Source organism: Eretmochelys imbricata, chromosome 3, assembly GCF_965152235.1.
Source record: "Eretmochelys imbricata isolate rEreImb1 chromosome 3, rEreImb1.hap1, whole genome shotgun sequence".
Classification (NCBI taxonomy): domain Eukaryota; kingdom Metazoa; phylum Chordata; order Testudines; family Cheloniidae; genus Eretmochelys; species Eretmochelys imbricata.
The window spans coordinates 146,461,747-146,475,579 of record NC_135574.1 but is presented as its reverse complement, the minus strand read 5'-3'; the positions used below and the strand labels follow the sequence as shown (position 1 = coordinate 146,475,579).

Sequence of the window (13,833 nt, the reverse complement as noted above, 5' to 3'; positions counted from 1 at the left end):
CCTTCTTGTAGTGTGAGGCCCAAAACTGGACACAGTACTCCAGATGAGGCCTCACCAGTGTCGAATAGAGGGGAACGATCACGTCCCTCGATCTGCTGGCAATGCCCCTACTTATACAGCCCAAAACGCCATTGGCCTTCTTGGCAACAAGGGCACACTGTTGACTCATATCCAGCTTCTCGTCCATTGTAACCCCTAGGTCCTTTTCTGCAGAACTGCTTCCTAACCATTCGGTCCCTAGTCTGTAGTGGTGCGTTGGATTCTTCCGTCCTAAGTGCAGGACTCTGCACTTGTCCTTGTTGAACCTCATCAGATTTCTTTTGGCCCAATCCTCCAATTTGTCTAGATCCCTCTGTATCTTATCCTTACCCTCCAGCATATCTACCTCTCCTCCCAGTTTAGTGTCATCTGCAAACTTGCTGAGGGTGCAATCCACACCATCCTCCAGATCATTTATGAAGATATTGAACAAAACCAGCCCCAGGACCGACCCTTGGGGCACTCCACTTGCTACCGGCTGCCAACTAGATATGGAGCCATTGATCACTACCCGTTGAGCCCGACAATCTAGCCAACTTTCTATCCACCTTATAGTCCATTCATCCAGCCCATACTACTTTAACTTCCTGGCAAGAATACTGTGAGAGACTGTGTCAAAAGCTTTGCTAAAGTCAAGGAACAACACATCCACTGCTTTCCCCTCATCCACAGAACTAGTCATCTTGTCATAGAAGTCAATTAGATTAGTCAGGCATGACTTGCCCTTAGTGAATCCATGCTGACTGTTCCTGATCACTTTCCTCTCCTCTAAGTGCTTCAGAATTGATCCCTTGAGAACCTGCTCCATGATTTTTCCAAGACATCTGTGACATCACAACTGAGAGGGAGCCAGCTATTGTAGCTTCAGGAGACTAAACCAGAATTTTTTAAACAGTACAGAATCATCCATGGCTGAATACCCACCCCAGTTCCACTTTTAGAGAGTTCAGAAGTAATGGCAGGGCTCACGCATGCCTATACACAACTGGCATGTGTATGCACACTAACATTAAGTCAACTATAAATTTCTCATTAACACCACACACTTAGGACAGAAAGATTAACTGTAGACCAAAAATCCACACCGCCACTTAAACCCTTGGTTCACAGCATGAGGAGGCACAGTGGGCAGGGGTGAACCAAGACACTGCTACAGAACAATTTCCACTCCCAGGAGCACATGTGCACCCATAATGAATATCCTTGGGACTAGCTCTTGAAGAAGAATAGTAAAATACAAAATTGTCAGACAGAAATGTGATTTTTCAAGGTGACAGCATCTGTAAACAGAATTTTTTTTAAAATAGTTTTAAATTTTTTAAAAAAGGATAATTTTAAACTGTGCAAGAGTTTAAAACTCTACAAAATAAAGAGAGATCACATCAACAGCCACAGCAAACAAATTTCATCTTATAAGACTTAAGTAAATCTACTATAAAGGAGTAATAATATGTCAAAAGTAACCCTGATGGAAATTTGCAGGTGCTGTCTATTTTGTTCAAGTAGCTTGAAATTCTCTTGCAAATTAATTTTTACATTTACCCTGATTTTGTCAATAGCAGTTCTGCTTTTCCACCAGGCTCATTTCAGAGAAAAGTGCAATATGCTTTAAATAAATAAATAATTTAAAAAAAAAAAGAGGGAGAGAGAGAACAGCAGCACTTTACCTGAATCGTTACGGAGGTATGACGACATTGCTGGAATGAGACAAGACTGACTGAGTAGCTCTAACAGAACTGATGGAAGAGCATTGCTGTTTTGTCCTCTACCCTCGTGGCTAGTCTGGGTCTCTCCATTTGATATGCTCCCTGCAGGATTTATGTAACTAGCAAGAACCTGAAAATTAAAATATATTGAGACACTTAGTCAAAATCTGATGCATTTTAGAGGCAATAACTCAAACTGTCCATATCTACTTAATGGCTGGCTTGTTATTTTGCCTATTAAATGTCGGAAGTTACTCCTGTGAGCTCAAAGATTATTTAGATAGAATCCTATACAGAAATTACCAGATCACAGTTTATTACTATTTTTGTTAAGATCAGAATGTAACCTAAGCATTAAATAAAGCCACTTCAAATAATTACACAAAAGTTTAGATTTAAAAAACCCACTGAAAGCACTAAATTGCTAGACATATCTTTGTTATGTGACACTGGGGGAGATCGGAAACTCCTATCAGAATAGCTACCTTCTAAATACATCCTATCTCCAGTTTAATCCCATGATAAATCTAATTTGTAAATCATATGGCAAACAGTGAAGACAGTGAGAGGTATCTGCCCTCTCAATAATAAAATGCATAACCTGTTGGGTCCCTCTTGGATCTTAGATGGTCAACAACAAAGAATACCTTAATCATCAACATCTGGCAAAGAGACTGCAACTTTTACGGTTAAATGTGGACCTATCCAGTTATCCATGCTTCGACCACTTCTGATGAGATTAGTCCCTGCATGGGAATATAACTGAACACCGCCTTTGATCTTCAGTCAGTGAATAACACAGCTGTCTTCTTCCTTGTTTGTGTAGTGAATTGTCTTGCAGGGAGTATGAAGCTTGTGTTCTAATCATCACAATGACTTAAATTAGTTTCTTGGAAACTAACTGGAAACTATCATTTTTTTACCTATTACGTTTTATGTGGCTCAGGCCTGAGCCACCTTAAAAATGGCCTCTCCCCTGTGCTCTATCCCAGCAGTAAAGATTAGTGAATATAGGCATATGAATAGGCATATGAGCTGACAACTCCATGAGTTAAATTTGTACTGATTGCAGATAGGATTTCTTATAAAAAGGGCCCTTGGCTCTGGAATTCACTCCCTATGTTTGTTAGCATGAGCTTGTTGAATTTCATGCCTTACTACTAGGCTTATTTACATAGTTTGTTTTCTTTTGTTTTTTTCCCTATAAATGATGTTTGATAGGAGACGGATTCTTTTGCATATGCATGTATAATAATGGTGATCTAACAGAGTTCTTTAACTGACAATGTGGCTCTTTATGTATTAAAATTATGCGTCTTTCTTTTTCAGTACTTAAGAGTATAAATACATTTTATAAATGAAAAAAAGGCAATATTTATATCAGTTTTAAACTATATACTTCTTTGTCAGAATATGCCATAGCCTCAGGACATTTAAACTTTTGTTCAGCTCTGAAGTAGCAATAAGCTCATTTCAGACAATCATAAATAAAACGTACATGGCTCAAGTTCAGTGGTATGCTGAACAAGCCCAGAGAATAGAGATGTGCCTGGGGGAAGATTGAATGAAGCCTTTTGAGACAACTCTCCTGTGTCTGAAAACATAACCTTCTTGGAAAATTTGGGGTAATCAGAAGGGACTTAAACAAACCAGTTACCCTTGCTAGTGATGAAAAAAAGGGGGAAATCACAAAGAAGCCTATTTGGCAAACTAGAAATTAGTCTGTTCCTAGTCTCCCAGGTCTGCTTCTCTGATCAGCTGCCTTTGCTTTTGCCTAGATGCCAATAGGTCTACATGGAAGTATAAAAGCACCACAGAAATCTCCTAGAATATTCTTGGTTCAGTGAACATTCAGAGCTGTCCATGTGCTGACAGCTAAGCACATCCGCTTTTCTGTTCTGTTCTTTTTATGGATCACCATGATAGGGGTTATAAACTTATAGGTGATCCTTCTCCTAGGGGGGAAAAAAAAATCTGTGTTTATCATTTAAACTTGAGCTTCTTGTGATCTCTTGCTAATTTCTGTTTGCTACATTCACTGTATTACCTGGTTGAACAGAGACATGCTCTATATACTCTCAAGTGATTCTGAAGGTCCTAAAGCATCGAACTCAGTCTATAGAAGGCAATGCTCTGCAACCTTCCTGACCTTGATAAAGTAACTGGTGTGTTAAGATAACACAGAAATACTCCCCAGCCTGAAAGGCTGGCATGTGTTCTCATTTCTGGTGGTCAGGAACAAACCCCTCCCCCAATCATATAATCACAGGGGCATCCACCTTTGCTACAAAGCTATTATGCACATCAAGCTTACAACCTCCTGTTTTCAGCAGCTTAGCTTGCAAATGTCTAACAAAACAGCTGCACAATTAATTACTTGAGGTCACAGGTGTATTGCATCTGTCTTTAAGCAAATAGCTTATTGGGATTTTCTGCTCCATCTGGTTCAGTCCCACATTTTCAAACATTCACATTTGTTATAAGAAAAAAGCTAGACTTTTTTTAGCCAAACAGGAAAAATGATATATTTTTTTTAAACTATAGGCTCACAAATGGCTGATAGGTGTTTCGGCCTAATAAGTAAAACACTTTAGATACTTGAGTGAAAAAGAGGTTAAAAATACAAACTTTTTTACAGGCTTAACTATATTACCACCACATGCATGAATCCCTACACATATTATTTATACTTCACCATTCCATACCTGCAGAAGACAGGTGACATGTTCTTCTTCCAGCCTTTGTTTAGTCAAAGCTTGTTCTACATCCCACCCAGAAGCCGTGGAGCCAGTTCCAAAGCCAGTACCCTTAGCCCAGTAGAGTTGCTGTTCTTCTGTTGATGCACTGTTGTGCGTGCTCGACACCTGTGGCTAACAAAAACAAAAAGTGATTCTACATCATATTGTCCAGGTCCTTCAAAATTCTCTCTGTCCTTCAGGAAAAGGTTTTTTGTTGCTTATTTACTTATCAAAACAAACTCATGCACACTGACACTGCACCCCATATTCTTCGTAGTAATTATTATGTTAGTGATTATTATGATATTATGACATAATTATGATGTATTTTGTGCAAGATAAACCATGTAAGGTGTCATTGGAAAAGTTATGATTTGCTGAACATGATTATCCTATTTGTATGCATGTAATATTTTTGTATCTGAAGTTATGAATATTGACTATGTATCTGTATTTCAAATGTAGTTACACCTGGGTAACACCCACTAGACAAGATGCTTTAAGTTTAGATAGTGGGTGGGGAAGGGCCCATTCAGGGCAACAAGCCATTAAGAAAAAACAATAGGCCTTAGGAGAAGTTTATCTCCCACCTGGGGAGCCTTCCTGAAAAGGCTACAGACAGCCTCCAAGTAATGGCTGCTGTGACTCTACAAGGACATGTGATGAGACCACACATCTCCAGACTTCATCTTGGGATGTCAGTATTTTTCCAGAGATTGGTCTGGGAAATAAGCTTTGAAACAAAGGGTTCCTGCCCTATGCAAAAGCTATACAAGTCAGGTAGTGATCATCTAAGGTTCTTCGCTCCACACACAAGACAACTCCTGGGAACACCCGAGGAACAAAGACTGAACTGGGGGAAGTGCTAGACCCAGACTAAAGGGATTTCTAGTCTGTGAATGAAACACCTAGGGATTCCAAGCTGTAAAGCAAGTGCAACTTGCCCCTTGAGAATCTGCAGCCTGCTTGTATCATCTCTTTGGATATGAATAGCAGATTCTCACCCTATTTAGCACGTTAAGTTTAGTTTGTATTTTTTGTGTATTTGCTAGGTAATCTATTTTGATCCATTTGCTATCACTTAAAATCTATCTTTTGTAGTTAATAAACTTGTTTTTGCTTTACCTAAACAAGTGAGTTGGAGTGAAGTGTATGGGAATCTTATCTCAGGGGCAAAAGGCTGTTGCATATTCCTCTCCACATTGAGGAGGGGGCGAATTTTATGAGCTTATGCTATACAGTTCCCTGTGCAGCGCAACATGGTATAATTTGGTGTTTATACTCTAGATTCGGTGCGTGTCTGTGGAGCTGGGAGTTGCCTTAACTGTAGCCTTCCTATGCAGGGGCTGGTCAGAGAGCCTGCATGTAACTGCTGCTGGGTGTGTCCCTACCTGTATGTATGCTAGTGAAAGTGCAGGCTGGAAGGCTTGACAGTTTGTCACAGCAGTACAGCGTGAGAGGGAGCCCAGGCAGGTGGGTCGGGGGGGCTCAGGGAAACCCCAGCATCCTGGGCGGAACCCATCACAGACATCCATTGGAATTCAAACGCCGGCACAGGAAAAACTCTGCAACGCATGTGGATTTCTAGTACATAACCAGGACTGTAAATCATCCCATGTAATTTTCAGCTTGCATGGGACAGTAAATCGTTTCTGTTTACTGTAATCACGTTGGCAATAATAATATTTTATAATGTACACTAATGAAGGCTAATTAGGATCATGTTAAACGATGCAGCTCTACAACTAGCACTAAAATATAGCCAAGTTTAATGAAAATTATAATTATTAGACAAATTTGAATGGAAGATAAAATGTCATTTCAAACCTTTCTGCAGGCTGCTAAGACTTGATTATGAAACTACATGGATTAACTGTGAATAAACTTGCTAAAGTAGTAAAAGAAGAATGGAATTGTTAAGGCATAAGCCTACATATCAGGGAGAAAGGTTATATTCCCAGCTCTGCCACACAATTCATATGTGGCCCAAGTCACTTAAACTCAATGGCATCTCAGTTTCTACTCCAGTAAAATGGGGATAATACTTCCTGACCTTGGAGTGTCATGAGATTTATTTCACTAACTTTTTTGAGGTGTCCAGATTGCTGATGCTTATGGTGCTCATTACTGCATTTAAATAATAAAATAAATTTAATAGCAAAATAGCATTAGATTAGCAAACTGTTTTAACATGTGTTAAAATATTCTGGTGCCTATGTTAAATTTAAAAGATAGTTACCAGATCTTAGATGTGCCTAAAGTTGTGCACCTAAACATATATTCAGCACCTAAATAAATGACCTGCTTTTCAGAAATACTGAGCACTCACAGCTCCCATTAGAATTACTGAGAGCTTTGGGTAATGAGCACTTCTGAAAAGCAGGTCACTTATGTAGGTGCCTAACATCAGGCACCCATACTGAAAATTTTGGCCTATGCCAAAAACTGGAGAGGACTTCATTTTCTCTTCTGATTTTCACCTTTTGTGTTGTTTCAAGTACAGTAAAGAGAATGAGGAAATAAAGTTGTTAAAATTATTTGTAATAAAAAGCAAATACCACTCATGTAACATTAAAATATATAAACAGATTGAATTATAAATTAACAAATTTTGAATTGGGAAAAACAATAGAAGTCAAATAAAAATATATTTACTATGCATCTTGGAAAATCAGTAACATTTGAAATTATAACATTGTTACACTACATAAATATATCATTATGGCCTTTGCAGTAATATATTGGCAATACTTTGCATTCATGATTTTAGTTTTAAATTGGAGCCTAAAGCCACTTTAATAGTAAAACTACAACATGCCCAAATTCATGGAGATGTTACTACAGATGAATATGCTGTCTCTTTGGACTTGAGCACTTCAGGAGAGTCCTCACCTCAAGAATATAGGCTTCAGTACAGGCTCGGTGAATCTCTCATTTTTTAAAAAGTTATCTTCATTATCACAGGGAGGGGTGGGAAAGCATCTGTGTGAGGGCATCTGCGCCTACTGAAAGAGAATCCATTTCGCTGATGAAACAGTGATCTAGTTTCACATTTCTGTGATTTGCGAGAGAGATCTACTTCCAGGTGTCTGAATTGCTTGGTCACTAGTTTAAAGATTTCCTAATTCAGATGCCGTACAGATTTGTTGGTAAGATAGCTACTCAGCCAATCCTATTCATGGATTCAGGGTATGCTGTATGTGCACTGTTCTGAGTGATAAGATACTCTTCTCTGCCCAGAACAATTTCCCTTGCTTCTGAGAGGAGCTGTGAGCTTCTGATTCCACCAATTGTTCAGATACGTGACCATGGTGTTCAAATCAGACTGAAACAAAACACGCTCGCCTCCAAGGTAGTGGTGATAAAAACTTTGTAGTGCATTCATTTCTGTGAACTCTAGGAAGCGGATACTTTCTCTTTTCCATGTGGCATTCTCTACATGTGACCGTCTTGTTTTCCAGGTGTGCTCCCCACCCAGCAAGACATGTATTTGTTGCAAAAGAGGAAGGTGAAATGGTTGGACTTTCAATATGTTTTCTTGTCCTCAACACCATGCTCTGAGCATCTCTAGCCTCTGTGTGCCAGTAGCTTGAAGTGGACGACAGGGGATGATCACTTGATGATTACCTGTTCTGTTCATTCCTTCTGAAGAACCTGGCATTGGCCATTGTCATATGACAGGATGCTGGGCTAGATGGACCACTGGTCTGACCCAGCAAGTCTGTTCTTATGTTTGGTTCACCAACATTCAGAGGGAAATAAAAACACTGTCCCATTCAGTATTAGTACATGATTTTGCATTGTATCTGGTGTGTGGATTTAGACCCTAAGCAGTAATTTTTGGAGAATTCATTTACTTAGCTGCTGCTCTGGATGAAGGTTTGATAAAGATATCATCGAGAAATGGGGAGTACTTTTGGACCAGAGACTTGCTAGAATTATTACTGGATCACTGTGAAAACCCTGGTAGCTGAAGATGGATCAAAAAGACACGGTCTTGTGCTAGAAGTGCAAGGTTATGCATTTCAGAAAGCTACTATGACAAGATCGTAGGTTAATGTGGAGATAGACTTCCATGTGTGTTGAGCTGGCAGATGTCTCCTGGATATAGAGCAACTACAGTTGATCCTAGGGTTACCATCCAGAATCTTGCTTTCCTTAACCATTTATTTAGTCGCTTCACATCAATGATCACTCTGATACCGTCTATGAATTTTGGATTATAAAGACTATGAAGTATACACTGGTGTACATTTATTCTGACGGAACTGGTTCTACTGCTCTCAGCTCCAGGAGGTGAGCTCCCATTTTCAATATTACTTGTGCTATACCATATCTTGACACTGGTGAGTGTATTAAAACGGATGAGGTGGAGCCTTGTGTGCCAGCCAGTTGTAATGGCCAGGCTGCATTATGCACTTCTGAAGTTGTGTGGAGACTTACTGCTAAAATATTCTGCTCTCTGGTCTGATATTGGGCTTACAGCCCATAACTAATGTGAGCTGGGATATTTTTGGGAGAAGGCTAATGTTAACTCTACCTGATTCATAAACATCAATTCTACTATTTCTCTCTAGAATAGGTTGTGTCCCTTCATTACTACTTCTGATTGGTGCAGAAATGGAAGAACATCTGTGCCTGCTAGGTGCCTCAGTCTCATCTCAGAATCACAAAGGGAGGGAGGGGCAGGAAGACTAAACAGACTTTTAAACTGTAGTGATTCTTGACTGTCGCCTCCACTTTTGTTTCCTTCCATACAACAGAAAACCCATGAACATGTAGGTTCAACTTTAATTTGGTCCCTTTGTGTGTATGCATGATGATACAGTCTGACTACATGATCACATACTAGTTTTCTTCCCACAGGATGCCTGCCTCATTCAAAGCACAGAATGGACAGTACTCAGGGAATTAATTGGGATTGTGCAGTGAATGAGTTAGATACTCCCCTCACCTACCTCACTTGTCCAAAGTTGGAAGGTGTGTAGTAAATACAGCCAGGGATTAGAGAAAGGATGCTTTTGTGGTTACAGTAGTTGAATGCCACCCTGAAAAACTGCATTTTATCCAGACCTCTATCACAGCATTCCTGTGAGATGCTGGACAAGTCACTTTGAACTTTTTACAGATGGTCCTTAACTGTGTGTGACTCATTTTCTATTCGCCAAATTTGGGATACCTGGGCATGATTTGTGGGAGTACTGAGCTCTCATAATTGCAACTTAAGTCAATGGGAGCTGTGCTTTGAACATATTAACTACTATAAAATACTAAATTTTCTGAAAATTCCGGCTCTAGGCCCTTTGGCTTTAATCTCACTGTGCCTCACTTCCCCATCTGTAAAACGGGGATAAAATAGCACTTTACCCTATTGAAAAGTTATGAAGATGAATTCACTAAGGTTTGTGAACCACTTATTGAAGAATGAAAACCACTTAATGAATAATTCTGCATTCAGTGTAGGGTTGGATGGTGTGGAGTATATAAGACAGAGGCACACATTGACTAGTGAGGATAAAAATATTGACCATCTTGAGCACTGAATGAGGTAGGAGTCCTGTGGAAAAAATAGTATGAGATCATGTAATTAAAGACTGCATCATAATACAGATACACAAGCAGCCCAAATTAAAGGCTACATGGGCAACTTAACTTTTCCGTGCCTGACTTTGCAATCTTTACATTCTGTTTAAGTAATTTATTTTTAAATGTAGTAAGTCTTTTAAGGTTATCACAGAGCATTGAAATATGTAAGCAGCAGTAGTTTAGCAAGGACTTTCAAATTACTTTTGCAATTCACCTGAATTCAAGTTCTCAAGAATTCATTTTAAAGAGCTACAGGACATTAGATTAAGGAAGATGTGTGATGCTACCCCAGCAACAAGACTTTCATAGTTACTCGGTCACTGGAGCTTACTGCAGCTAAGTCAGTCACTAACCAGAAGCTAAGCTTACCTCTGACTGGTTGGGACTAGAGTTGGGCACTCTCGGGGCATGGTGGCTCAGAGCAGATAGACAAGCAAGTATAAGATGCACTGCCCCAATTTCCAGTGCCATGCGCCTAAGGAGCACTCCATCATCAGTAGTCAATGGTGTGGTGCTGAACAAACTGCGCAGCACATGAAATGGAAGAGTTGGAAGCACGTTAGCCGAAGGTGACTGCAGGATATGACCTAGGTTGAGAAAGTATAAAAACATTAAATATTTCCTTTTAACGGTTCAGCACATAATGTTCATCTTTGCAATGATTTATTGAAAATATTCAGCTATATTTCTGACAATATTAAGTCTTCAGCAGAATGTATTATTTTTTGCCAGGCTTCTTTTTAGCCAAAATTCTGGTGGGAAATATGGGCAAGAGATATGAACTGGTTTCCTTTATGGACTAGGCTGAGACCAATAAATGCATATAATTTGTGATTAAAAACAAGATTTAAATCCTTGTCTCCAAGGGTGAAAAGCTAGTTTATTAACAACTCTCTCACTACACTAAATTACATACTTGGTCATGTTTTTGATTGTAAGATTGGATTACTCTGTAAAGTTTAGAGAAAGTTTATACAAACAGCTGCCCTACCAGGAAGCCACTGAGAAAAACCTCTCCACTTTAAAAATATGTTGATAAATGCTAGGATAAACTTTGCTGTGACACAAACTGTAATGCTGTTCATGAGGTGAGTACACAATGAAACAGTGTAGCGATTCAATACATTTGCACTACAGGACATTAAAACTAAAATTATGTTTTACTAGATACCCATTGTTTGAGTTTTGTACTATAATTTTATTTTTAAAGTTAGCCCTATTTTATCAAGGGTGGAGAGGAGGAGAATGATTTGTAAAATCACAGTGTAACAATATTCTTGCCTGTTAATGCGATGTACATAGTTAAAACTGTCCAATTTTATGGACTCTTCTGCCCTATTTGACTCAAAATATTTCAAAAGAAAAAAATAGACACACTGTTTACAAGAATGAGAGAGACACTGCTAGCTCAAGTCCTGGAAATATTTTAAACATCTAACTGTCCAATAACTTTGTTTTCTCTGTGTAATAAGTAACTTGTGACTATTTGTTAATAAGTAGATTTATTCACAGTAAAGTGATTCCTGAGATTTTTACTTTAAAAAAAAATCACAAAATACACAAACTTATCAAAACATCTAACTTCTTTTATTTTATTTTATTTTTTTTTTTTAGGAACAAAACAGACTGTTGTCTAAAAGAAGGTTTTATTACTCCATAAGAGCAAGAAGTCCCATGACCGCTGTCTATATGACAAGAAATATAAAGTATGTATTCTCTTTCTCTATAGGCTCCCTAACTCTATTCATCAGCCATGCCACAAGGGGATGGTAGAAAAACCAACTGAGAGAACATTGATACACTATTTGCCTCAGAGGTGTATTGAATGGTAATTATTTTGGGCCATATCAGGGATTTGTAGATATAGATCTTTACATTATATAAAAGAAGCAGGCTAAGCATGAGATTTGGATGGTCCTTCAGTCAGTTTACTACCCAAATTTGAAGGAAAATACCCAAATATCAAATTTCATTTATTTGGCTCACTTTGTCTCCCACAGTGTGCACAATCTTACCGAAAAAGCAACACAAAATTAAGAGGCAAACAAAAGCCAAAGTTCATGGGACTAGCTGAGCAAACTGGGAAGTTTATTGCCCCTCCCTCTTTTGTTTTTTGCAGAGGTTCTGAACTAGGATGGATGTTCTAGGGAGCACAGATACTCCCTTGGGGCATTTAACCAATTTATGAATGGAGGAACAGGTTCTTGTTTTGATACTAGAGGTATCTAGGGGCTTAGCCTTTGCAAAGGGATAAATGTCTGGTTAATTAAACATGGAAGGATCATGTTTCCTTCAGAAAAAAGGTGGCCAAGATATCTGAGCTGAGAAATTTGTTTATTTGTTTTCATCAGGCTACCAGTGGGTGAAGGAGATCCAGAAAAACATTTGCTACCTCTTCTATTAATGGTTTTAAGGCCAATTTTATTAGTACTGACCATGTCCATTGTGTTACCAAAATAAACAACCAAAAAAACCCTCACTGGTCTGGCCCTACACAAAATGCATAGAGTTTAAGTCCAGAATGGCCCATTAGATCACTATTATACCTTTAGATAATCTAGTCTGACCGTCTGTATATCACAGGCCCTTAAATTTTACCCAGTTCCTCCTGTGTTATGCTTTAGCCAAACACAAGTTATTGGGCTCATCTTTTAGAAAGGCACTCAGTCTTGCTATACAGAATTCAAAAGATGGAGAAACTACCACTTCCATTGGTAGTATGTTCCAATGGTTAATCACCCTCAAAGTTAAAATGTTAAAAGCGTGCCTTATTTCCAGTTTGAATGTGTCAGGCTTCAGCTTCCAGCCATTGGTTTTTATTATGCATGTCTCAGCTAGACTGAAAACCCTTTTAGTACCCAGTATTTTCTCCCTGTGAAAGTATTTACACATTGTAATCAGGTCACCTCTCAATCTTTTCTGATAAACTAAACAGACTGAACTCTAATTCTCTCACTGTAAGGCATTTTCTCCAGGCCTTGAATCATTTTTGTCTCTCTTCTGCCTCCTCTCTGATTTTTCAACATCCTTTTTGAACTGTGGACACCAGAACTGTATGCAGTATTCCAGTATTGGTCTCACCAACATTGCATAGAAGTAAAAATCACTTTTCTAACTTACTCACTATTCCCCCATACATTTTATACATAATACATTATACATTTATAGTTTATACATCCAAGCATCTCATTAGTCCTTTATGCTACAGAAGTGTATTGGGAGCTCATGCTGAGCTGCTTGTCCACTCTGACCCCAAATTCTTTTCAGAGCTACTCCTTCCCAAGATAGAGCCCTCCAGTCTGTAGTATGGCCTGAATTCCTTGCTCCTAGACATATAACTTTGCATTTGTCTGTATAAAAAATGCCCTTTTTTTTTTTTAAATGGGCCCAGTTTACGAAGTGCTCCAGATTGCTGTGTCTGACTGACCTGTCTTCATCATTATACACCATTCTGCCAATATTTGTGTTATCCACAAAGTTTAATTAGCAGTTATTTTATATTTACTTCCAGATCATGGATGAAAATGTTGAGTAGTTTGGGCCTGGTACTGATCCTCATGGAACCCCACTAGAAACACCCTCATTCGATGAGGATTCCCTGTGACAACTATTTTAAAATCTGTCACCCAGTTTTTAAATTTTCTTATATGATCCAGGATGTGGGTAAGATTGAGTTCTTCACAAACTACACAAAGCAATTCCAACCTCCTTCTAAAGGAGGGGTGGGGGAACTATGGCCTGGGACCACATCTGGCCCTTCGGAC

General features: G+C 38.9%; 1 protein-coding gene across 1 annotated transcript in view; it reads right to left on the bottom strand.

Moving 5' to 3' along the window:
* The window catches only part of BIRC6 (baculoviral IAP repeat containing 6), a 323,928-nt gene that overhangs the window by 91,986 nt on the left and 218,109 nt on the right, over nt 1-13,833 (bottom strand). The window contains 3 exon segments of the mRNA XM_077813548.1: nt 1,707-1,875; nt 4,451-4,615; nt 10,439-10,656. Of these exon segments, the coding sequence (XP_077669674.1) occupies nt 1,707-1,875; nt 4,451-4,615; nt 10,439-10,656 (552 nt within the window).